The sequence below is a fragment of the Notolepis coatsorum genome, assembly GCF_963971535.1.
Source record: "Notolepis coatsorum genome assembly, chromosome: 7".
In the NCBI taxonomy this organism is placed as follows: domain Eukaryota; kingdom Metazoa; phylum Chordata; class Actinopteri; order Aulopiformes; family Paralepididae; genus Notolepis; species Notolepis coatsorum.
In genome coordinates, this window is record NC_140171.1 from 118,876,820 (window position 1) to 118,903,308 (window position 26,489).

Consider the following 26,489-nt stretch of genomic DNA (forward strand, 5'->3'; position numbering starts at 1 on the left):
TATCGTCTGTGGCTGGCGTGCAAACTGTTAAGCTTTATCCTAGAGGTATATACACTTTTCATGTAGCATGCTAGACAACTGGTGTCATGTGCTGCTTGTTATTTTCATCGTATCCGGGGTGTGGGGTCATAGGGGGTGAACTGATAAACCCCTCCCCCCTTTTACTGATTGGCCAGGGGGTTGGACCTCCTATTCGTCGGTCTCCCTGTCGAGCTGTGGGGTCAGCGCGTCACAGGGAGGGGAAAGGAGGGGAGGGAGGGGAGTTCCCTGGTCCCACGCCATATTAGGATAAGTGGGTCACGGGTATTCCCCGGCCATGGAATACGTCACTGGCCGCGTTTCCATTGGTCATGAGACTTCTGTGTGTTCTTTCAGGCTCCGTACTACGGACCACTGTCATTGTCAAGGTTGGGTGATGCGATGCGTTGGAAACTGTTTGTTTTCTGCTCTGCTCTTTATTGGAATGTGTATTGGGCCTTTGGTCACTTGGCTCAGTAATTACATATATCTTTTCAATTGTTACTCACGTGGAGGTCTCTCTGGGGAATTCTCTGTCCTCCCTCTTGTGTACAGAGCGGTGTTGACAGGTTTTTTTCCCCTCGATATGGGACCCATTTCTGTGTCTTATTTGACCAGCTTCCTGCTGCTCGTCCCAGACAGCATGGAAGGGACGTTGTCTGGTTTTCCTATTAGAATTGACCATTGATGTGTTTTTTGGGTCTCGACGTGTACATAGCGCTGGCCCTGGGTGCTTTCGGTGTGAAACCACGTTATGGGCTGGCACGCCTTGGTTGCCCAATTCATGGAAACGGCGTTTCTTTTATGCGGGCGACTGGGAAGGAGATTTTTTATCTCTACCGAGCGCCAGTGTACTAGGTTAGACTCGACGGCTCACGTTCATCTCCGGGGGGAGATGACGGAGTAGATCAAAACATTGGCAGAGGGGTCTCACGCCCGTGGGGTGGGCCACCAGGTGCAGTGCATTCACGTACTGACCATCTTGGTGGCGCCGGACCAGGTCAGTTGACCCGTTGTCCGCCGGGGCGCAGATCTGCTGTTCTGGTACCCCGAAGGACTTTGTGCTTTTCCGGGGGGAAAATGCCGGGTTGGCCCGGGTGTTGCAGGGATTGATATCATGGATGTGTGTGTCATATGTATGCCACTACGAGTTGCCCTTCACAGTGATGTGCTTGGTCCATACTGTGTTGTACCTTGCGCTGTGTTAGGGGGCCTGGTCCTTTTGTTTTCACCCCTCCCTCCCCCTGCTGGGCGGGGATGGGAGGGGGCTGTCGAGGAGCGTTTTCTGTTGAACCCCTCTGGCATCCCTGTGTAGGTCCCGGTCCGCCGGGCCCAGGTTTGAACTCGTTTTCGTCGACCTGTTGGCCTGGGTTAACCCTTTAAAAACTGAAACACTTTTTTTTTTTTTTTTTTTTTTTATTATTGCAAAACAAAACTTATTAAAAGTCAGTACTCAACACACAATGTATAATGAAACTTTCAGTAAAGGTGGTTAAAATATATGCAAGTACAGAAACAGGATAAAACAAAAATAGTCAATAATAACATTTTAACCGTATACCGTGTATATCCAGCGAAGTTACAATTATATAAATGTTAGTATATAATATACCCCGAATACCTATTTTCTAAAACCCTACACACATATGCTCCAGCTCAAATCCCCCCCTCCCGGACCCCCTCTTGGATAGTACCTCTATTATCCCTCACTCCTAACCAGACATCACCATTATAGGCTAGCTTTTATTCTCTCCACCACTTCTAACCACATTAACATTTTGGATTCATTGAGCCCTAGAATTCTTGCTGTTGATATTTCTTGATATATCACATCAAGATATGTAAGAAACCACACTTTCCGGCACATTTTTTCCGGTTGAAACCAACGTGATGCAATCAGTTTTTTAGCTACTGTGATACCCGAAAAAACTGAAACACTTGTACTGCCTGTATAGCCGGTGTATACACACAGTTATGTTTCTGAGTTTTTTCTTGGTGGGTTAAAGGAACAACCGCCTCCTGTTAAACTAAACATAGGGGGGTGGTTGGTTCCCCGGTGTGTTGGTAGCAGAGTCGACTCTCGGGTTGAGGCCGGACTTGACCCCGTCTGCCCATGAGTGTGCCCCCGCACCTTTCATGACGTCTGCCAATTGTGTCAGCCTTCTCTTGAACCTCGACCCCGCTGGAGGGTTTGTGGAGGTTGCGACATGGTGCACAGCATACCGAACGCCCCTTCCGCCGGGGTACTGTTCTCACAGTAGACCCCTTAGGCGCCTGTCTAGTCCGCAGTGCTCCGGGCACAGGTCGAGTTATGCTCTTGGGGCCTGTTGCCTGGATTGAGGGATCAACCTCTTTGGGGGTTGTCTCCCCGGCGCGCCGACTGGCCCCAGGGGGGTGTAGCCTCTTGTGGAGTGCTGTGCTAAGGGGGGAAGGGCCTGCTCTTGTGGGCCCTGTCCGATACGCTGGCGATGTGGGGGGTGGTGTCACCAGTGACCGTCTGGTGGGGTCCCGATGCTACGGCATCGTTGGCCTCACCGGGCCCCCTTTTTCGGGGGGTCCTGGCCCTCAGGTTGGTCCTGGGGCTGGGTCCTCCTCCGCGCTCCGCTGCTAAGGCATTGCCACAGGGTTGGGTTCTTGACCTTCGACCCCGTGATGTTGGGGGCTGTGACAGGGGTGTTTTGCTTCCCGTCCGTTCCCTGGTGGCATGTGGGATGCGCGCCTGAGTGGTCGCGGGTCCTTCTGTGTGAAGGTAAGTCCCACGGTCTGCTCACCCTGTGCTTTTTGAGGTGCTAAACCCTCTTCGCACAGTCGGATCTGATTCCCTCCCGTCCTCCTCTAGGGGGGTCCAGGAATTTCGGGTCCTCCCCGGTTCTGATGGTTGTGGGGTGCCTCAGCGGGTACATCTGTCCAGCTTCCGCTCTGCTCAGCTCCTGTGTTCCACTACTAGCAGAGCGTAAGCTATTACGATATATAACATACGGTTATTCTATAACCATAGTTATGAGTATAGCGAGCGCTCTGCTCGGACTCACTGATGGTGGTGAAAGACTTGGGAAGGAGCTGATGGTGTGGCCATGACCCCGCTTATGTAGAAGAACGGATGTGGGTGTGGCCAGGCGGATGGGTGTGTGCATGTGGAGAAAATTATTCATTATTAGACTGGATAAAGGGACAGTTCCACTACGAGCAAAGCGCTCGCTATACTCTATGGTAGAATAACCGTATGCTTTATATACTGGTGATGATCTCATCACCTCCAACTATCGCCAGCCAATGAGGCCCGGCCTTGCATGCTTGACGTGACATTTGAACATTACCTAATATGGTCCTGTAGCCCCTTTTGAGGTTTACAACTCCGCCTGATCCCAACTGCGCTGATAGCAGCTGGTCTTCTTGGTCAGAGTGCTCTTTTCAGCATATTACTCTAATAAGACATTTCTAGGTGAATATGGAATATACACTCTATCATATTGTAGCCATTTGAAATAGCTTCACACAGATACTAAACACGTGTATTACTGAAAGAAGAAGTACACACATATCTTGTCATTTAATAAACTAGGTTCACCAATGCATCTTGCACCTACGAGAAATGGGTTGTAAGTTACTATGGTCTTCTATAACAATTATGTTCAACTTTCACAGTTGCCTCTTTGAGCACAGCTCCAAGGCTAATCATATACCTTGAAATAAGTCACTTTAATGTTCAATACATTGATTGTTTGATTTCTTTCTAAAGGTCTAATCCAATCAAATCCAATTTATAATATTGTATTCCATTCTAATTGAGTATGACATAATTACATCAACAGTTTTTGCCACACCAAGATGTGACATGGATAACAAAACACTTCCAACTGTTTTCCTCCTGGCCGTTTTCTATTGTATTAACCGATTCCATCAACATCCCATTTTGTTCTTTATCTTGGCTGTCAGCTGTTGTAAACACGCCCTGGTGCTTTCCCCAGGGTTCAAAGAATGTCTTCGATTATCAGCTAAACATTACACTTTGGTCCCAGAAGGTCCACACAATATCACATTTTGTCTAAAACAGCTTGCTTTCACAAGTCAATTATACCACAGGCAGGGGCGTAGCTGGGGGGGGGGTAGCTTAGGATGATTCCAAGGGCCCAGCACTGGGGAGGGCCCCAAAAAAACAAAAAAAAAAAAAAAAATTTACTAGACATCACTCAGGTGTATTATTGATGCTCTCATTGATACTATGTTTGTTTCTGAAGTGTGTGTGTGTGTGTGTGTGTGTGTGTGTGTGTGTGTGTGTGTGTGTGTGTGTGTGTGTGTGTGTGTGTGTGTGTGTGTGTGTGTGTGTGTGTGTGTGTGTGTGTGTGTGTGTGTGTGTGTGTGAGATATATAGAGAGAGAGGGGGGGGCTTTGGTAGACTATTGCATTGGTCCATTCATTGAAGATGAACGCAATGCGACATCCTTTACTAGGCTCACCCACCAACAGTGCAGGTGCTGAACTGCTGATCCGAATGTATAGGTAAAAACCATATTATGCGTTTTCATCAATAAAAAAATGGCACAAAAAAATTCCGCTCGCGCGCTTACACGCGCTCGCATTCACTGGGGGCCTACAAATACATTCTTTCAGGGGGCCCAGAATCTGGAGCTACACCCCTGACCACAGGTATCTATCTTCTAATCTAACTCTGGAGAAGACGGTAAGCTCGTTCCCATAATGTCGCAGTGCTCCTTTAAGTTACACATGGGTATGAGTTGCATAATAGCATTTTGTCGCCATAGCAACCTGTGATCTCTCATTATGAAAGCAAAAACATTGAGAAGTTAATTCATGATATGTTTTTTCGGAGTGATTCGGCTGAAATACCCTCTCTATAGGTTTGACCAATCAACAAGGGAAAATGTAACTTACAAAATATAGCACTTCTACATTCCACAGACTCAGGCTGCGGGGGACCAGGAGCGCTCAACGGACGGAAAGGGGTGATCCATTCCCTGGGCTTCCCGAGTGCATATCCCGCCTCCCTGCGTTGCTCCTGGGAGATCTCTGTGCCCGAGGGTCTCCTGGTGAAGCTGCAGGTCACAGACATGGCCATCACAGGAGAGATGGGCCAGTGCAAAGAAGACAAGCTGGTTGTCTCAGATATCTTTCAGCCACTGGGTGAGCTGCGCCTGCCTGGGCTTTTTTCATGTAATTCACTGTCCTGTAATTCACCAGTTAACCCTTTCACTATCACACTACAGAAGGTTAACCTTTCACTACCACACTACAGATGGTTAACCATCTGTAGTGTAGTGAAAGGGTTAACCTTCTGTAGTGTGGTTGTGAAAGGGTTAACCCTTTGTCGTGTGGCAGTGAAAGGGTTAACCCTTTGGTAGTGTGGTAGTGAAAGGGTCAAGTGTCTTTATGCCTTCGAGTGCACCTGGGAAACTCCTACTTCCACGTCAGAGGCAAGAAAACTATAAAAGAAGGAAGGGTCATCACATCAGAATACCAGCGTTCTATGCTCTGCTTGGTGCCAGACTTTGGTGCCAGTTCTATTTTAAGCCTATATTAAAATTCTAAATATGCAAGCTATCTCTAAAGTAGTTGGTAGACATGCCTTTCAATTTAAAGCACCATCAGATTGGAATCATCTTCCCAGCTCACTCAGATCTATTACCTATTTTTTCCGCTTTAAGTCGTCTCTGTTTTCTTATCTCCAAACTAGCTGCTCCTGTTTTTAATAAAAAAAATTGTTTTCCTATTTAATAATTTTTCTTGTGTCCATTTAAGGAATGTATTTTGTTATCCTTATCCTCTTGGGAGGAATCAGTGGGTGTTGGACTGGGTGTGTTGTGCTTGGGAGAGCTCCTGTCAGTATTCTTGAGTGTGTTGTGTTGTATTGTACGTTGTCTTGATTTGTGTTATGTATTGTAATCGCCTGGTCCGGCCCCCACGCCTGGCCCGGCCGTCCTACGCCGGATCCCGCTTCCGGGGGGACCCCAGCCCCAGGTCCTACTCCTGGGCAGTCGCCTTCCGTCATGACCCCTGCCCCGCTCTGTTTTTCAGCGTTCCCACCCCGACGGGCCGGGCTGGTCGCCAGGTGGCTCCCGTGGAGGGGGGGGGGGGGGGGGGTACTGTGAGGGCTGGGTAAACACTGCGCGCTTCCCAACGAGGGGGCATGCCGAACAGTCTGCTTCACGCACCTGAGAGGAGTTTGCAATCAGCTTGTATGAGAGTACAAGTATTGCTGACTGCCTTCCACTCGTTGCCAGGTCGTCTTGTTGCTTCCATCTACTGTCACGTCTCCGGTGTGAGACGTCGTGCCATTGGTACACTACCACCTACTGTCGCGTCTCCGGTGTGAGACGTCGTGCCATCTGTACACTACCACCTACTGTCGCGTCTCCGGTGTGAGACGTCGTGCCATCTGTACACTACCACCTACTGTCGCGTCTCCGGTGTGAGACGTCGTGCCATCTGTACACTACCACCTACTGTCGCGTTTCCGGTGTGAGACGTCGAGTTGCTCCCTATTTTCCCCGAGAGGATTCCTGTGCGTGTGCGTTTCTCTCTCTCCGTGGCCCCTCGTTGTTGGTGTGAGATGTCGTTATCGCTCCCTATTTTCCCTGGGAGGATTCCTGTGTTCTCTCTCTTTTTCCGTGGACCCTTGATTGTTGAGTTGCCCCTCGGCAGTGCTCTGGTGATTCTTGTACAGACCAGACTCACAACTTTCACTTTATTCCGGGACTCTAGTGTATTCACCTTCGGGTTGTGTTTTTCTCATTCGCCCTTAAAAGGGACAGTGCTGCATTTTTTGTTGTTCATGGAGTGTATTTCGCCCATAAAGGAACAGTGCTGCTTTTTTCCCTGTGAAATAAATAATGCCCTGTTTTTGGCTAACTCTGATCACTGTCTTGTGTTGTGCTATTGGGGTCGCTTACAAACCGTAACAGTACGACCTGGCCAAGTCGACGACCCAGCCGGCACAGACAGTGTATGAGAGCCCCTGCAGCTTTCCAGGCCTCTACTACCAGCATGGCCCCAGTCTGCTAGCTTAGCCCCGGCAGCTAGCACAGCACAGCCTCTATGTTAATAACCCTTACAGCTAGCATAAGCCATGTAGCTAGCCATGCCCAGGCAGCTAACCTCTGTGCTAATGTAGCCTTACAGCTAGCATAGGCCCTGTAGCTAGCAATGCCCAGGCAGCTACCCTGTCCCTCTGCTAGCCCCACTTTACGTGTAGCTTCCCTCAGCTAGCATGGCCTCCACTGAGACGTCGAGTCGCTCCCTATTTTCCCCGGGAGGATTCCTGTGCGTGTGCGTTTCTCTCTCTCTCCGTGGCTCCTCGTTTTTGGTGTGAGACATCGTTGTCGCTCCCTATTTTCCCCGGGAGGATTCCTGTGTGCTCGCTCTTTTTCCGTGGACCCTTGATTGTTGAGTTGCCCGTCGGCAGTGCTCTGGTGAGTCTTGTACAGACCAGACTCAGAACTTTCACTTTATTCCGGGACTTCGGGTCGCTTACAAACCGTAACACAAATGATTGCTAATCTAAACAGTGACCTGTTTTCTGGGAAGCAGAGGTTACATAATGCGTACATTAGCTAGCTAAGCGCTTTGATTATTATCCATAAGGTGTATCTGTGAGTACTGTAGGTGTCATATTTAGTTTTTGAATAAAACTCTTCAATCATGGCTCCAACATGGCTAACATTTACACCGCAAAAAAGTTCAAGTTCAAGTTCTTTATTTGTCAAATACACAACAATACAGGTACATGGGGCTGAGGGGGCATTGCAGGTAATACAATTCTCATGTTTCGAGCTCAGACTCAACAGTGAACAATTAAGAAACATCAATGAATACAAGAATGGTAACAATAGTAGTAGTAACATCAAATAAAATAGTCAATTATTTACCGAAATTGTCTTGCGTGTAGTGTAGTATTTGCATGATAAGGTGCACTGCAGGGTGTGTGTGTGTGTGTCCAATAACAATAAGTAGTAGCAGTACGATAAATAAAATAAAATATAGGTGCGGAAAAGTGACTATAGCTCGGCTGAGAAAGTGCAGATCGACTTTGGGATTGGTCTTCAGGAGTTCAGGAGACTCATGCATATAAAAGTATATTGGATCATGTCTCCCGCACCCCCACGGCCGTAGCTACAACCACTTAATGTCAAGGCTCTCATCCACATTCATTCATTTTCTCCCCCCGCTCTCTCTCCGATGATTTCAGAATACCGGAAGTGTTGCGGTGGTCTAATTAAATAGACTCCTGCATGTGCTATAAGTATAAAGTATAATAAATCTCAAATTACTTTGGGTATGCAATCGACAGGTGTTTTATGCTAAATGTGCCGGACTGTTAAGGGGTTAAAATCAAATTAACTTTGACTTGTGTTCGCTGGTGCCGCAGGAGTGAGCGGTCGGGGGGGGGGGGGGGTGTAGGACACAAATGCAGACACACACAAAAAGGGGTGTAGCCACTGGAATCGCTGAGCGATGAGAGAGGGTGGGGGAAAACACAAGAATAAAATAGATAAAAGTAAAAACTGTAGGAAACACAAAACACCAGTATAAAATAACTGGGTAAAAATCCCCCAAATAACCACCACTGCCTAGCAGTTGAAAACAACAAGAAAAACAATAGCACTAGAGACAGAGAAAAGAAAACCCTATGAAGCATGATCTTGGGACACCCCTCTACTATTGAGGAAAAAACATGAAATGGACAAGCATCCGAACACAGTCAACCAAGCCTATACTTAAAGGCACTGCACACACCTGACAACAATCAGGTGGCCATCAAGCCCACACACCTGCCATGCCGCATGGCAATTAACTGCAGAGGCCAGTGATTGACAGCTGTCCCTCACAGAAAGATGAAATAAAGCCAAAGCACCTTAGAATAAACTAAAATAAAACCCACCTAAACCATGATCCATCACAGTGAGCCTGTCTTGTGTTTGCTGCACAGCGCTGTGCCAACAGCCCCGTTGCTGCAGGAGTGAGCCTGTTTCCCTCGGGCTAAGAAGCGGGTGATTTGGATCTTCCTTGTGCGGAAGGCAGCCGGCTGTAAATTACCACTCCTTATTTTCCACGTCCGAGGCTGCAATCGGGCTGATCAATCTTTATCTACTGCTAAGCACTCAAGGGCTAAAGCACTGAGCCAGAGGGAGAGGCACCCAGCCTCCCCAAATGTACCTGCAGTGTGATGATGATGACTGTGTGTGTGTGTGTGTGTGTGTGTGAGAATGGATCTGTGCACAGATGCATGCATGTACGCGGTCGTAGCTATTGCAAATGTGTGCTTGTAAGCTGATGTCCTAAAAATTTTTATTTTGAGGACAATGGGTAATTTATGGTTGGTACCTTGGAGAGGATTTATTTTGTAAGTTATATTGAAAGTTACATTGAGAACCAGCCTCTCTGTGTATTTATTGTTACATTGTGTTGAAAGTTACATTGAGAACAAGCCACTCTGTGTATTTATTGTTACATTGTGTTGAAAGTTACATTGAGAACCAGCCCGCTGTGTATTTACTGTGTATTTACGTCCCCCTCGTCTCTCGTCCTCGTGTCCCTCTTGTCGTCCTTCACTTCCACCTCCTCAGCACAGATTTATCTCCCTCGCTCCTCTCCTCTTCAGACGCCTCACGTCCCTTTGATCCATCCATCCAGAGACGGACTCTAACGTGGTCTCAGCACTGCATGTATAAAAAAGGCCTTTTATAATGAGCGGGGTTGTGTTATGTATTTCACGGTAATCACAAGTCACGCATCATAAGCTTGGCTTTATGATGGACTGTTTGGTTTAAGGCGTGAGTGGCAGAGAGAGACCAATTCCTGGCACCGACAGGAGGGTGTATTCAAGCTGTGAGCTGGAACCTCAAGGGTAACTGATACTACAGCTAGTATGGTGCCCACCATCTCAGCCAAAGTGCACTTGAGCAAGGCACTGAACCCCAAAGCTTCTCCAGGGGGCGCTGCACTACAGGCACTACCTCTCAGTGAAATGCATCCCCATAGAGGACCACGTGTGTTCATATAGGATATATAGTATATATATAGAGAGAGAGAAAGACACCTTTTCAACTGCCTTGTGTGAATTGACAAAAGGTGGTCCTCATCATCAAGGCGTTGAAAATGTGGAATGTAGGCCTACTGTACGTCACTGGGGCGACAGTGGCTCGGGAGGTAGAGCAGTCGTCTGGTAATCTGGAGGTTCCCGGTTTGATTCTCGCTCCTCCCGGGCAGCGTTTTCTAAGTGTCCTTGAGCAAGACACTTTTAACCCCTAACTGCTCCCGATGAGCAGGTTGGCACCTTGCATGGTTGCCTCCGCCGTCGGTGTGTGAATGTGCGAGTGAATGGGCAAAAATGTGAGGCACAAATTGTAAAGCGCTTTGGATAAAAGCGCTATATAAAAAAGCAGCCATTTACCTTTGACCATTTATGAAAACAAAACAAAAGGAAAGTGGCGAAATTAATTCAAAATATTGTCGTTAATTTAAAGTCATTAGGTCAGTGATATGGAACATTCCAGTGGATTAGGTGACCTTGGGTGTTTTGAAAGGCGCCTCCAAATAAAATGTATTATTATTATTATTATTATTATTATTATTATTATTATTATTATTATTATTATTATTATTATTATTATTATTACCGGTTACTATTTGAAGGCAGGGCATCAGCACATTTTGAAAGTAACCCACCCAACACCGTCGGGGTCGCAGTACACTTTCTGCAGTGCATCATCCACCACCTCAAACACCACTCTTCTAACCCATGTACTGCTTCTCACCCCTCCTTGCACTCAGGTACATACTGTGGCAACATGCTCCCCCCTGCGGTGGTCAGCTCCAACAACAGAATGTCTGTCCGTTTCCAGTCCGACAGTCGCCTCGCAGACCGAGGCTTCTCTGCCAAGTGGGAGGCTGTGTACCCAGAGGACTTAGCAGGTATTAAACACACACCATACACATGCACACACACACATGCACACACACAAACGCGCACACACACACACACAGCCACAGACTTGCATGTACACAGACACAAGCGTAGAGACAGGGATGCCGAGTAGCACACACCCACACCAATATACGTTGCCGTTGGCACTTATACACACACAGGCATAGACACGCTCTCTCTCTCTCTCACACGCACACACACACACACACACACACACACACACACACACACACACACACACACACCTGATGCCCATGTAAATTGCTGAGGCAGCACAGCTCTTCCTAATTACACTTGATGAAGCACCCTGCTCTCCACTCAGGTCTTTTGAACAGGAACAAAGTCACTGCACTACATGAGCGGCGCGGGCGGCACGGCGGCACAGGGCATGCAGCGGGCAGCTGTGTACAGAGCCACAGTATCACCTCCATTACCAGACAAGAGGAGGACTTCACACTCCAGACTTTTTTGTTCATTGCACTTTGTTCTTGCTGCAAACAAATAATGAGTGCTAATGTTTAGTAGTCGTGAGGCTATTTAAAGTTGGCGGTTTGTGTTTTGTGCAGTTTGACGATTCTCTCTTCTGACCAATCAGTGATCTGCAGTGTTTCACGTCACGTTTTGGTATCACTTCTACCCGCTTGGAACCTCGACAAAGCAAGTACTAAAAAAGTACCCGGTACCAGGTACTATCTGCAGATTTTGGCAATGGAAAACCGAAAAGGCAGAGTAGAGTAGAGTCGAGTCGAGTAGTTCTGTATCGTTAGTGGCTTAGCTTGGCTTCGCCTTCTGCACTATCTCGCGTACGTGCACGCGTACTGAATAAACCACAAATGTACCTCTAATACCAGTATTAGTCTGACCACACCCCTCATCAGCTTACCTTCATAAGCAGGTGTGTGGTCACCTGCTCTCCTCCTTCTCGCTTTCACCACAAGGAAGAGGTGCCTCGGTAGATCCCCACACTTGACACCATGATGGAAGAAATTGGATTAGGAACAGCTTGGGAAACAAGGATACGTTGACATCATATCTTTATTTTCTCTCTCACTATTTTCGAGAAAATACGGCGATATTGTCTTCGTACTGGAGTGTCTAGAAGATGATGATCATTCTACAAACCCTCCACCGGTTTTCGTATTGGGAGCACGCCGCTGCATGCTTCTCAACTGCAGTTCCTTGCTGTGTTTGTTGGGGTGAAACCTGTCAGGCCACAGCTGAACTGTCGGACATGCCGCTGTTGTGAGGAGCGGTGCGTTCCAGGTTGGGTGAGTAGTGTTTGCTGGCGGGCTCCACTTGTCTGTTAGTGCTATGGGGGCTACTAGACAAAGTTTATGGAAACCGGCCCCAGGCTAGGGTCCTTTGTTTAGCCGTCTAGGCGACAGAAGGCCTTGGTCTGGCGACCATTATAGTTTTAACTAGTGGGCCGCGACCATTGACACTGGTGATCCCTGTGTGTTCTGGACGAGTGGATTCTCTCTGTCACCGTGTTAAGACCCCATCTTTCATATCCAAATGAGAGTATTCCTTCACGAGGGGATATGTGCATGTAATGTGCGATAGCGGCAGATTCATGTTCAAAGTCAGCTATACAGGCCAGTTGGTACTGTGCTGATTCCGCCGGACGTGTTAATATCACCGTTGTGAAGCGGTGTTGACGTCTTGTTTTCTCTTTTCTCTTAAAAAGTGAGGAGGGTTCAGAACGGCGGCCTGTCTGGGTGAGTGTTATGTCATTGTTTACATGTTCATAGCTTACGGTTAGCCGGTCGGTGGCCTGGCGCGGGGTAGCTTAGGCTTCTCGCGCGCCGCCGGGAGCTCGCTCCTGATCGCGCGCGTCGTAGATCGGCGTCTCGCGAGCGGAAGCGATAGCACCAGAACGGTTGGAGCAGCCGTTAGCTTGATGCTATTCTGTTGAACGTGCTTTGATTTTTAACATGTTTTACACTCTTGACCACGACGTCATCTTTGACAGGGGATGTTCGTCAACCCTGCCTGAGCCTAGACGGGGATTGCGTCAACAAAGAGGGCTGTGTTCTACGGTGGCTTATGACTGCACTTCGCTGATCTGCGTTCCGGGCAGGTACGGGGTTGGCCAGACCCTCATAACACGTCTTCTGGTTTTACCTTGCTAAATGTATTGTGAATGACGGTGTTTTTTCCCAAAACGTGTGTTGTTGCAATGCATTTGAGATACGTTGCGGGTTGTGTGTGAGCTGTTTTTGTCACTGGCAGTAGCTTCTCTGTGCAGGTCGTGATGTATTGATCTGGTTGTTGTGTGAGAAACATCATGGTGTTTATGTGTACCGTGTACTCACTACTAAGGCAACTAACCTATGAAGCTATGCTTGGTGACGAGTGAGTAAAAGAATGTTCTTTCTCAGACTGTAATGACAATGGACAGTGAGTTCACACATTAACAGGTTTTCCTGTTTTAACTGGCCGTATTGAGGGTAAAATAGGAGGATTGTGTTTTTCCCCCCCCGGTTCCCTGGGGACTTTATCACCTCCTATCAGACATGTTGTGCATTAATTGTGTCTTTTGTGTGGTAGGGATACGATGTAACTCTCAGCTTGATTGCTGAGGTTGTGCTAAATCTGCTGGAGAAACTTGTTTCCTAAAGGGAAATTGGTTTGGTTGCTGTCATGTGTGCTTAGCAAGGCCTGTGGTCGATACTAATCAAGAATGATGTATTCTCTCATTGTGATGATGATGGGTTGTGTGTGTCATGTGACCTGCAACTGGGTTGTACTGACCACAGAAGCACATGTGTATGTTGGACCGGGGTTCTTAGAGCCCTCTCTATTCTGTGTTTTTCCTTAGTAAAAATCAGATAGCAGGTTAGCTCGTGCGCTGTGTGGAGCTGTGAAACGCTTCATAGGGTTGACTATGACTGTGTCATATTCTCTTTTTGTCGTTACGTCGTATCATGGGTGTGGGGTCGTAAAGGGGTGAACTGGTAACCTTTCCTCTCCCCGTTGTTCTGTCGGTCAGGGGTACACCCCCTGTCCTTCAAGGTTCCCGTCACGTGGCGGTTCGGCACGTTACGGGGGGGGGGGGGGGGGGGGGGGGGGGAGGGAGTTCCTGGTCCCACGGCCTGGTATATTGGGCGTGTGCACCGCAGGAATTCCCCCGCCATAGAGTACGTCACCGTGCGCGTCTCTGTTGGTAGGACTTCCGTGTGCTGTTCAGGTCCATGTGATGGATCTGTTTTCAGGGGGGGTGGTCAGGGCTCCTCCTCACCAAGTGCCTACTCAGGCCTTCTGTGAGTTCGGACTCCTTCTTCCATGTGATCCATGTGAGGAAGCCTCCATCAGAGTACAGAGCCTTCCTCCTCAGATTGTCAAAGTGAGTGGACCCTCTAGAAGGGTCCTTTTCTATTGTATGTATATTCGATTCAATTCGTTTATTGAGTGTGTATGGGTTCGGTGCCTCTTCCCCGGAGGCCCTAAAACCAGTTTTTTACATGGCTCAAGGTGCAATATATTCTTTTCAATCTGTACAGCTCGCGTGGGAAGTCTCTCTGGGGATCCCCGTCTCTTTCCTATGGGAGGGTGGTGGGATGTAAAAATGTGAACATTTTTTACCCCGGCTGTGTAGACTGGGATACATACTGTTGATGCTTCCTTCTTTCTATTCCAGAAGTGTTGGAGTTAGGGAGTGTCACACCCCTCTTGTCGTTCCCCTGGGCGCCTTGGGGATTCAATGGCAGGTCTAAATAGCCTGTTCATTGATGGGGGTGTGTCCCGACGCACGTATAGTGCTAGCTCGCTGTAAACAGGCGATTGACTGGCACGCCTTAGTTGCTTGTGGTTGAAACAGCGTTTTTATAAAGCAACTGAGATGGGGGTTTTTCCTCTTCCGGCGACCACATCCCATGACCTGGGTGGGTTGTCGACGGATCCTCGTTCATGTCTGGGGGATGATGACGGGATGGATCTGAACATATGTAGTGGGGTCTCACGCCCTTGGGGTGGGCCACCAGGCGCGGTTCGTCCCGACGTCTGGGTGGCGCCTTCTTTTCATGTTAAGATCAACACGCATATCTGCCCTTTTCCTGGGGCATGTCGGCGTGGTTAGGGCACGGGACTGGTTCTGGTCACGCTGGTCCAGATCAGTTGAACCCGTTGTCCGCCGGGGATGCAGATCTGCTGTTCTGGTACCCTGAGGGACTTGGGCTTTTTTCAGGGGGAAAAATGCCAGGTCGGTCTGGGTGTCACAGGGTTAAGCGCTATGGAGACCCTGGTTGGGTATGTTTTTACTCAGCACTGTCGTCATGGCTTACAGCCATGCCATTCTGTACGCGCTCGATCTCGTCGGATCTCGGCCGCTACACAGGTTGGTCCTGGTTAGTACTTGGTTGGGAGACCGCCGGGGAATACCAGGTACGGTGTGCTTAGGGGCTGGTTCTCCATTGTTTTTCGCTCCTCTCTCACGCATGGCGAAGAGGGGCCTGTGGGGGTGGTTTTTTGACCTCCTCTGGTGACCCTGTGCTTCCCGTACCGCCAGGCCCGGTCCGAAGTGATGTTTGCGACCCGTAGGCCTGGGTTAACCCTTTTTGGAAACTGAAACACTTGTACTGCGGTATAGCCGGTGTATACCCGCAGGTGTGTTTTGGAGTTTTTTCTTGAGGGGTTATAGGAACAACCACCGCATTGGGTAACACCGAGGTGGTTGGTTCCCTGGTGTGTTGGAGCAGTGTCAACTCCCGGGTTCACCGGTTGAGGGTGCCCCTGCACGTTCATGACGTCTGCCAATCGTGTCAGCCTTCTCTGCCTCGACCCCTCTGGGTGGGGGTTGTTAAATGGAGGCTTGGTCATGCAACACCGCCAGCTTACGCTCCTTCCGCCGGGGCGGCTGTGTTCAGCTGTCCCCTCTGGCGCCTGTCTCGTCCGCAGTCTCCAGGCTAGGGTTAACAGCCTGTTGCCTGGTTTTTCCCCGGTGCGCTGCCTGCTTCCGTTGGTTAACCTTTTTTGTGTGCTTACGGCCATGCTGACTGCCTATTCTGCAGGGTCAGTGTGCCAGGCGGTGTACTATTGGGGGGACGGGGCCCGCTCGGCTTACTGGCCTGGTTGGTTCCGCCTGGGAATACCAGGTGCAGTAACTGAGGGGCCTTTGTCCGAATACGCTGGCGATGTGGGGGGCGGGGCACTACGTGCCCACCTGGTGGGGTCTTGATGCTGGCATCATGGACTTCTCCGGGCCCCCATTCCAGGGAGTCCAGTCCTTTTGGTGGGTCTGGGTCTTCCTTCGTGCTCCGCTGCTACGGCCTTGCCACGGGGTTGGGTTTGCCCTTGACCCCGTGATTCTGGGGGCAGTAACGAGGTTGTTCCTCCGTTCGTTCCCGGGTGGCATGCGGGTTGTGCGTGTGTGTAGTCGTGGGTCAAGCCACGGTCTGCTCACCCTGTGCGTTGAGTTGCTTGAGTGCCTCTTCGCACGGTCGGGTCCGTCGCCCTCCCGTGACGTCCCTAATAGGGGGGCTACCCTCCATTAGGGGGGGTCGGGGGGGCTCGGCCCTCCCTGTTCTGATGGTTTTGGGGGGCTGTCAGCGGGGTGTATTTGTCAGCCAAGTGGCTCCGCTTGGCCTCCCTTGTGCAGAAGGCGAAGCCAAGCTAAGCCACTAACGATACAGAACGTTAGGTTATGATTATAACCAAGTTCTGTTAGTTAGGGGCGATGCTTGGCTTCGGACGGCCGCTGCAGCCCTTGACCTCACCTTGTGGTGAAAGCTTGGGAAGGAGGAGAGCAGGTGACCACACACCTGCTTATGAAGGTAAGCTGATGAGGGGTGTGGTCAGACTAATACTGGTATTAGAGGTACATTTGTGGTTTATTCAGTACGCGTGCACGTACGCGAGATAGTGCAGAAGGCGAAGCCAAGCATCGCCCCTAACTAACAGAACTTGGTTATAGTCATAACCTAACGTTACCATGCAGTGGAAAAGAGGCATAATTAAGAGTATTGTCAATGCTTGATCATTTGCACACCTGCAGCTCCCGAGCTACTGTGTTTCGTATCTTTTGGTTGCCTTACTTTGCTTGTATCCTGTTGTCTTTGTAAAGCTGTATAAATATGACCAATCCCAATCTCTGCCTTATTTTCTTATTTCTAATAGCTAAGCACCTTAGTTTGACCATGGTCACATTCAGCCCGACAAAACCTTTCCAGATTGAACTACGATTGCTAAAAATACTTTGGAAAAACCAGCATAGACCAGCATAGCTGTAGGCCTAACACCATGGCAGGGTGCTTAGGCCTACAAACACTAATTAAACATTATTATGAAGACCACTGTAGAAGCTTACAGAAACAATCTTGTATTTTTACTGTAACTTACCATGAATGGAGCTCCGCTCTCTCTCCTCTCTCCTCTCTCTCTCTCTCTCTCTCTCTCTCTCTCTCTCTCTCAGTAACAGGGAGTGTCTTGGGGTGTTGAACATTCTCATTAGAGTCTATCAGAGTCCATTCATCCTTGAAATTGTGCGTCGGATCTCGCTCAATACAACCTGTTCGGTCTCTGCCAAGGTCATCCAAGGCCAGTGAATCCAAACAGGTGAATGTGGTCCCATTTTCAATACAGTCTTACTTGACTTACTGCACCGCATGCATCTGTCAAGCTATCACCGGCACTGCTAACGTTAGCACCTGCACCAGTAGGTAGCTGCATTCCATCTACCACACGGCAGTGGCAGATTGAGCAGAGGCCAACCCACTGGCACTGTCATCCAGAATAGACCTGGGAGTGGTGGGTGATTTTAACCATTTCCTGAAAGGTCTATCCATGTTTGCAGTGCTGCTACTAGCCATGCTGCTGTGGTTACAGCAGTAGTGTCTAGCTAGATTGTGCAGCCATCAGGCAGCTGTAGAAGGATATTCTAATCCGGCACGGTGGTGTAGTGGTTAAAGGGGAACTCCAACATTTTGGGGAATTAGCTTATTTAACATCTTCCCTGGAGTTAATTGACCAAACTTGATATGCATGACCTTGGTGGGCAACTAGGTCAACTCCTGAAAAGGGGGTCAATGTCAGACTTTGCAATCAAAAGTTAGGGGGCTAATAACCCTTGCCATAATTTCAGTGCGCCCCCTAACTTTTGATTGCAAGGTCTGACATTGACCCCCTTTTCAGGAGTTGACCTAGAGCCCACCAAGGTCATGCATATCAAATTTGGTCAATGTCAGACCTTGCAATACACTGTAAGGCACTGTAAGGCTACTGTCCTGCCTCACTTCCAGTGATGAAGCTAAGCTATGCTAACGGAGCGTCTATTCCCAAAGCTAAAATGCACGCACAGAGACAAAAAAGGTATGTATCTTCTTGTCTTAACTCCAGGGAAGATGTTAAATAAGCTAATTTCCCAAAATGTTGGAGTTCCCCTTTAACACTGTCGCCTCACAGCAAGAAGGTCCAGGGTTCGATTCCCGCTTGGGGACCAGGTTTCCATGATGCCAGGTACCCAGGTGGGGTATCTCCCAGGCCTTTCTGTGTGGAGTTTGCATGTTCTCCCCGTGCTCGCAAGGGTTTCCCCCCCGATAAGATAAACCCAATGGAAAAACATGCACAACAGATCGCTAACGCTGTGGCGTCCTTGACGAAGACGGACAGGAGCACTTGGATTGGTCCCCTGGCGAGGCTCAAGTTGACGCCTGTCTGCTCCCGGCTGCCCTTGGGGGGGAAGGACGACGGGATGGGTTAATCGCAGAGACGAATCGCATCGGCGATTCTAAAGAGACAATGCATGCGTGTGTGTTCCGGTGTGTGTGCTAAAAACTAACCGCTGTGTGTACCGCTAAAAACATTGAGTGTTGTTGCATGCCGAATAAAGACCTCTGCAACAGGTCCTGCATTATTATTATTATTATCCAGTAGAATCAAAACAGAGACCTGGGCCCTCATGCATCAACGTGTTCTACGCACAGATCTGTGCGTAACCCGTGCGTACGATCATTTCTAAGCAAAGAGTGGGATTCATCAACTTCAACTTGAACTTGACTTCGTGCTTACATCTACGCACATTTCGGACCTGGCGTACCTCGCGCCCAGTGGTAGAATATATTATTACAACAAGGAAATGAGCTTCTGTGCATAATAACACTGGATGTTCTATGAACCGTAGTTCATTATAGTTCATTGTAAAATAGCAACAGTAGTGTAATTATGGTCAAAACCCTATAAATAGCATTTGGAATAATAGATCTTTCTCTCAGAATGAATGCAGCATGTCATATATGTTACGATTAATTGAAAATGGGGGACCCTGATGTAAACAAGACGAAAGTCTTTCTCTGGTCTGCATCCCCTTAACAATTGTATGTATTGAGCTGTACTGTACTGTACCCATTCTGCAATCTGTTAATAAAGTTCTCATTCATTCATTCATTCATGGTTTTATATAGCGTTATCGGAATATACGGGGTGTAGGCTACTGACTGACTGCGCTCCGCGTAGCTTGATTGATTGATTGATTGGAAAGTTTATTAACAGATTGCAGAATGGGTACAGTACAGTACAGCTCAGTACATACAATTGTTAATTGGGGATGCAGACCAACTTTCGTCCTGTTTACATCAGGGTCCCCCATTTTCAATTCATCATAAATCATAAAGCTCAACTCGTTATTATTTTGCGCACAGACCGCCGAAACACGGGAACGTTTTGATTATATTTAAAAGGCTTTACGTTAAACAAAACAAGTGGAATTTCGAAGCTGTAAGCAGAATAAGTCATATGAATATAGTGTTCTTCCCCCTTTTTACTGTACAAGAAAGAATAGAAAACGCATTGCAATGACACCATGCAGATATTGGACAGACTATATGATGGAATTCAAGTTCATGTATTGAAAGGCAGGATACATCATACATGCAGTGAGATTCATTGTTCTTGTATATGCTCTCGTATTATATTGTTTATATAGGCTACCCAATACTGACATCAAAATAGATTGTAGTAGTATGCCTCTAGAAATCATGCAGCAGGTAGAAAATTGACGGGAGATCCATCGCGATTTGGAATAGAATTGAGGAGAACTTTAATCCGTGGGTATTAATCAAACAACACGGGAAAAGGCAGTCATATTCCAGCGCGGTCTTTATTAGCCGACAACAAAATAGATGCCTCTAAAAATCATATAGCCAATCGAACACAACTAATAAAGGCATTCATATTGTACAGCACGGTTATAATGACACACAACACAACCAACGCCAAACAGTGGTCAACGAACGGTCTTTATTAGTATTTTGAGCTGTCCAGGCAGAATTGCAGCAATGGTCTTAGGGAGCCGTTGATATCTGACATCACCGTTTACAAGTCCGCCTTTTATTTATCCCATAAATCATAATACGCGATAGTGTCTTCTTGGTTCGACAGCAGTGAATTCTCCGTGGAGTTTCTCGGAGTCCCGCTCGGGTCGGTCCATTATTTCACATCCCATGGGGGGTGTTTCCTCATTTTCATGACCATATATGGATAATCATGCACGAGCATTGACGGTAGAACAAAGTGGTATTCATCAACACGGAGGACCATAGAGCCTGCGTACGCACGTGTGATGAATGCCGACTTCCCTGTGCGTACGCTAGTTCTACATTCCGTGCTTACGTGTGGAAGTAGGTCAAGTTCAAAGTCCACGTTGATGCATGAGGGCCGAATATCTTGATAACACAGATTAATACAAAAACCATGGAGACACGATCAGTCTGCAGAGTGAAGTTCTGAATAATGGGTGCGGTCCTGCATCTTTTATACTACATACATCTATTATACATCTAATCCATATATATTCCTGTATAGTTGTTTTCCCCCAAAATAGAGGCGTGGCGATCAAAGTTCAGTGTGGATGGCGTATTGCCAGTCTGATTTTCCAACGTTACCATAATGACTCTAATAGATATAATACCGTCTTGTAGAAGCCAAAACCGACATTATTAGAGGTTGTATTGCCATATGTTATATTTAATATATTTGTTTGGATTTATGTATTTATGTTGATTTCTGCCTGTATACATTGTGCCTGCCAAATTGGGTTTGTGGCATCAGTTCCTATTGTTCACCAGTAAGTGACACACTTAGCTACTTAACACTTTGAATGCCCAATCCGAGTTTTCTCGGGTTTACCCCCCGCGGGTTGAATGCCCATAACGAGAATATTCGTTTTTTCTCTTTTTTTATTTTTATTAGCGATCTGAATTCATATTTCATAAACCGAGTCTACCGTTGGTAAATCAGCCACCCCAGGCGCTCAGATGTGAAAAAAGCGCCCCCTATCGTCTCCCAGATGGTAATTCACCCTTTTGGATTGGACTCAATGAAAATGCATGGGGGGAAAAAAACCCGGACTCCACATTTTACTTCTCACGCATGTAACCGGGGCCGATCAGCTTCATGCTGGACCCTCAGCACAGCGTGTATACGTTGTTTTACAGTATACGCATGGGATCAATAAAAGGATAGATTTTTGGAATGGTCGATCAGGAATTGGAATAATCCATTCGGATACCATCTGATCTCAGGTAAGGAATCTATTTTACCAGTATTAGGATAATCAGACCTTTTTTCACAGAGATATAAGCTTTCCCCCTATATGTGATATGGCTGTTTTGACTGTGCGAGTGATCAGGAAATAAGAGAATCGATTTACAGCTTGCGGCACCAGCGTATACGTACACATATACTATCGATAATCTAGCGTTTATTTGAAAACTATTCATAAATAGGCTGAACAATGACAAAGTTCTAGAATATTACAGTACATCAGCGTTTATCAGAGATTCTTTTTTTTTCTTCTTGAAAACAAGGGCTTTTCAAAATGCTATAAAACGGAAATGAACCGATAAAAAAACAATCCGCTTCGACAATGTTGACTGGAAATGGGTCATTGATAATGCGACGGGCAGATTAGACACAATTTAAAACATAATTTAAAACATAGATTAGGCGATATTAACGTTAACATTGAAGTGGTTGCTGGGCATTCAAGGGAGTTTTGATTTATTGATTGAAAACTTTATTAACAGATTGCAGAATGGGTACAATACAGTACAGCTCAAAACACACAATTGTTAAGGGGATGCAGACCAGAGAAAGACTTTCGTCTTGTTTACATCAGGGTCCCCCATTTTCAATTAATCAGGACATATATGACATACATGACATACAGATATACTCCCTGCCACAATATGAATGCCCCCACTAAAACGGTACAATCAATAACTCGAGTGACTGACGGACATTTCCCGATAGCGCGATATCTTCGAACTCATCCACGTTGTTTACCTTACCTGTGCTGTATATAAGTACATTAATATGAAACTGTACATAATTATGTTTAATATGTAGACCACTTAAACTACTCTGACAGTGACTGACGCCCCATAACGTTAGGTTATGACTATAACCAAGTTCTGTTAATTAGGGGTGACGCTTGGCATCACTACTGCACTCGCTCGCGTACGTGCACGCGCACTGAATAAATTCCACAAATGTACCTTTAATACCAGTATTAGTCTGACCACACCCCTCATCAGCTTACCTTCATAAGCAGGTGTGTGGTCACCTGCTCTCCTCCTTCCCAAGCTTTCACCACAAGGTGAGGTCAAGGGCTGCAGCGGCCGTCTGATGCCAAGCGTCACCCCTAATTAACAGAACTTGGTTATAGTCATAACCTAACGTTCTGTTTCATTAGGGGCTCTGCTTGGCATCACTACTGCACAAAGGGAGGCCAAGCGGAGCCGCTGGCTGACAAATACACCCCGCTGACAGCCCCCCAAAACCATCAGAACAGGGAGGGCCGAGCCCCCCCGACCCCCCTAATGGAGGGTATCCCCCCTATTAGAGGCTTCACGGGAAGGCGACGGACCCGACCGTGCGAAGAGGCACTCAAGCAACTCAACGCACAGGGTGAGCAGACCGTGGCTTGACCCCACGACTACACACACGCACAACCCGCATGCCACCCGGGAACGAACGGAGGAACAACCTCGTTACTGCCCCCAGAATCACGGGGTCAAGGGCAAACCCAACCCCGTGGCAAGGCCGTAGCAGCGGAGCGCGAAGGAAGACCCAGACCCACCAAAAGGACTGGACTCCCTGGAATGGGGGCCCGGAGAAGTCCATGATGTCAGCATCAAGACCCCACCAGGTGGGCACGTAGTGCCCCGCCCCCCACATCGCCAGCGTATTCGGACAAAGGCCCCTCAGTTACTGCACCTGGTATTCCCAGGCGGTATCCCAACCAAGTACTAACCAGGCCAGAACCTGCTTAGCTTCCGAGATCGGACGAGATCGGGCGTGTTCAGGTCGGTATGGCCGTAAGCCGAGCGGGCCCTGTCCCCCCAATAGTACACCGCCTGGCACACTGACCCTGCAGAACAGGCAGTCAGCATGGCCGTAAGCACACAAAAAAGGTTAACCAACGGAAGCAGGCAGCGCACCGGGGAAAAACCAGGCAACAGGCTGTTAACCCTAGCCTGGAGACTGCGGACGAGACAGGCGCCAGAGGGGACAGCTGAACACAGCCGCCCCGGCGGAAGGAGCGTAAGCTGGCGGTGTTGCATGACCAAGCCTCCATTTAAAAAACCCCACCCAGAGGGGTCGAGGCAGAGAAGGCTGACACGATTGGCAGACGTCATGAACGTGCAGGGGCACCCTCAACCGGTGAACCCGGGAGTTGACACTGCTCCAACACACCAGGGAATCAACCACCTCGGTGTTACCCAATGCGGTGGTTGTTCCTACAGTATAACCCCTCAAGAAAAAACTCCAAAACACACCTGCGGGTATACACCGGCTATACCGCAGTACAAGTGTCTCAGTTTTCAAAAAAGGTTAACCCAGGCCTACGGGTCGACGAAACATTACTTCGGACCGGGCCTGGCGGTACGGGAAGCACAGGGTCACCAGAGGAGGTCAAAAAACCACCCCCACAGGCCCCTCATCGCCATGCGTGAGAGAGGAGCGAAAAAGAATGGAGAACCAGCCCCTAAGCACACCGTACTTGGTATTCCCAGGCGGTCTCCCAACCAAGTACTAACCAGGACCAACCTGTGTAGCGGCCGAGATCCGACGAGATCGAACGTGTACAGAATGGCATGGCTGTAAGCCATTACGACAGTGCTGAGTAAAAACGCACCCAACCAGGGTCTCCATAGCGCTTAACCCTGTGACACCCAGACCGACCTGGCATTTTTCCCCCTGAAAAAAGCCCAAGTCCCTCAGGGTACCAGAACAGCAGATCTGCATCCCCGGCGGACAACGGGTTCAACTGATCTGGACCAGCGTGACCAGAACCAGTCCCGTGCCCTAACCACGCCGACATGCCTACTCCAGGAGAAGGGCAGATATGCGTGTTGATCTTAACATGAAAAGAAGGCGCCACCCAGACGTTCGGGCGAACCGCGCCTGGTGGCCCACCCCAAGGGCGTGAGACCCCTCTACATATGTTCAGATCCATTCCGTCATCATCCCCCAGACATGAACGAGAATCCGTCAAAAAACCAACCCAGGTCATGGGATTTGGTCGTCGGAAGAGGAAAAACCCCCATCTCAGTTGCTTTATAAAAACGCTGTTTCAACCACAAGCAACCAAGGCGTGCCAGTCAATCGCCTGTTTACAGCGAGCTAGCACTATACGTGCGTCGGGACACACCCCCATCAATGAACAGGCTATTTAGACCTGTCATTGAATCCCCAAGGCGCCCAGGGGAACTACAAGAGGGGTGTGACACTCCCTAACTCCAACACTTCTGGAATAGAAAAGAAGGAAGCATCAACAGTATGTATCCCAGTCTACACAGCCGGGGTAAAAAATGTACACATTTTTACATCCCACCACCCTCCTATAGGAAGGAGACGAGGATCCCCAGAGAGACTTCCCACGCGAGCTGTACAGATTGAAAAGAATATATTGCACCTTGAGCCATGTAAAAAATTGGTTTTAGGGCTCTCCGGGGAAGAGGCACTGAACCCATACACACTCAATAATCGAATTGAATCGAATACATATACAATAGAATAGGACCCTTCTAGAGGGTCCACTCACTTTGACAATCTGAGGAGGAAGGCTCTGTACTCTGATGGAGGCTCCCTCACATGGAAGAAGGAGTCCGAACTCACAGAAGGCCCGAATAGGCGCTTGGTGAGGAGGAGCCCTGACCACCCCCCCTGAAAACAGATCCATCACATGGACCTGAACAGCACACGGAAGTCCTACCAACAGAGACGCGCACGGTGACGTACTCTATGGCGGGGGGATTCCTGCGGTGCACACGCCCAATATACCAGGCCGTGGGACCAGGAAACTCCCTCCCCCCCCCCCCCCCCCCCCCCCCCCCGTAACGTGCCGAACCGCCACGTGACGGGAACCTTGAAGGACAGGGGGTGTACCCCTGACCGACAGAAACAAGGGGGAGAGGAAAGGTTACCAGTTCACCCCTTTACGACCCCACACCCATGATACGATGTAATGACAAAAAGAGAATATGACACAGTCATAGTCAGCTCTATGAAGCGTTTGACAGCTCCACACAGCGCATGAGCTAACCTGCTATCTGATTTTTACTAAGGAAAAACACAGAATAGAGAGGGCTCTAAGAGCCCCGGTCCAACATACACATGTGCTTCTGTGGCCAGTCCAACCCAGTTGTAGGTCACATGACACACACAACCCATCATCACCTACAAAAAATGGCAAAAAACACTCAACAGAGGAACGCCGTTTTTCACAATGAGAGAATACATCATTCTCGATTAGTATCGGCCACAGGCCTTGCTAAGCACACATGACAGCGACCAAACCATTTCTTCTTTTAGGAAAATAAAGTTTCTCCAGCAGATTTAGCACAACCTCAGCAATCAAGCTAAGAGTTACATCGCATCCCTACCACACAAAAGACACAATTAGTGCACAACATGTCTGATAGGAGGATGAAAAAGTCCCCAGGGAACCGGGGGGAAACACTTATTTTACCTCCTCTTATTTTACCCTCAATACGGCCAGTTAAAACAGGAAAACCTGTTAATATGTGAACACACTGTTCATTGTCATCACAGGCTGAGAAAAGAACATTCTTTTACTCACTTGTCACCAAGCATAGCTTCATAGGTTAGTTACCTTAGTTGTGAGTACACGGTACATATAAACACCATGATGTTTCTCACACAACAACCAGATCATTACATCCCGATTTGCACGGAGAAGCTAACTGCCAGTGACAAAAACAGCTCACACATAACCCGCGGCGTATCCCAAATGCATTGCAGCAACACACGTTTTGGGAAAAACATCGTTATTCACAATACATTTAGAAAAGTAAAACCAGAAAACGTGTTATTAGGTCTGGTCAAACCTGTTCCTACCCGGAACGTAGATCAGCGAAGTGCAGTCACAGACACCGTAGGAACACAGCCGCTCCTGTGTTGATCGAACTGGGCAGCGTCGCCGCCCCAACCCGCACTACAGTCCTTTGTCGATGCAACCTTGCCGTCCTGGCTCAGGGCAGGGTCGACGAAACATCCCCTGTCAAGGATG

At 48.3% G+C, this 26,489-nt stretch overlaps 1 protein-coding gene across 1 annotated transcript in view; it reads left to right on the top strand.

The window, feature by feature from the left end:
- Positions 1–26,489, top strand: part of LOC311231736 (cubilin) — a gene marked incomplete at both ends in the record, with an annotated part of 148,654 nt that overhangs the window by 69,422 nt on the left and 52,743 nt on the right. Inside the window, 2 exons of the mRNA XM_084318359.1 lie at positions 4,939–5,160; positions 10,807–10,947. Coding sequence (XP_084174485.1) covers positions 4,939–5,160; positions 10,807–10,947 — 363 coding nt within the window. The remainder of the gene's footprint in view (positions 1–4,938; positions 5,161–10,806; positions 10,948–26,489) is intronic.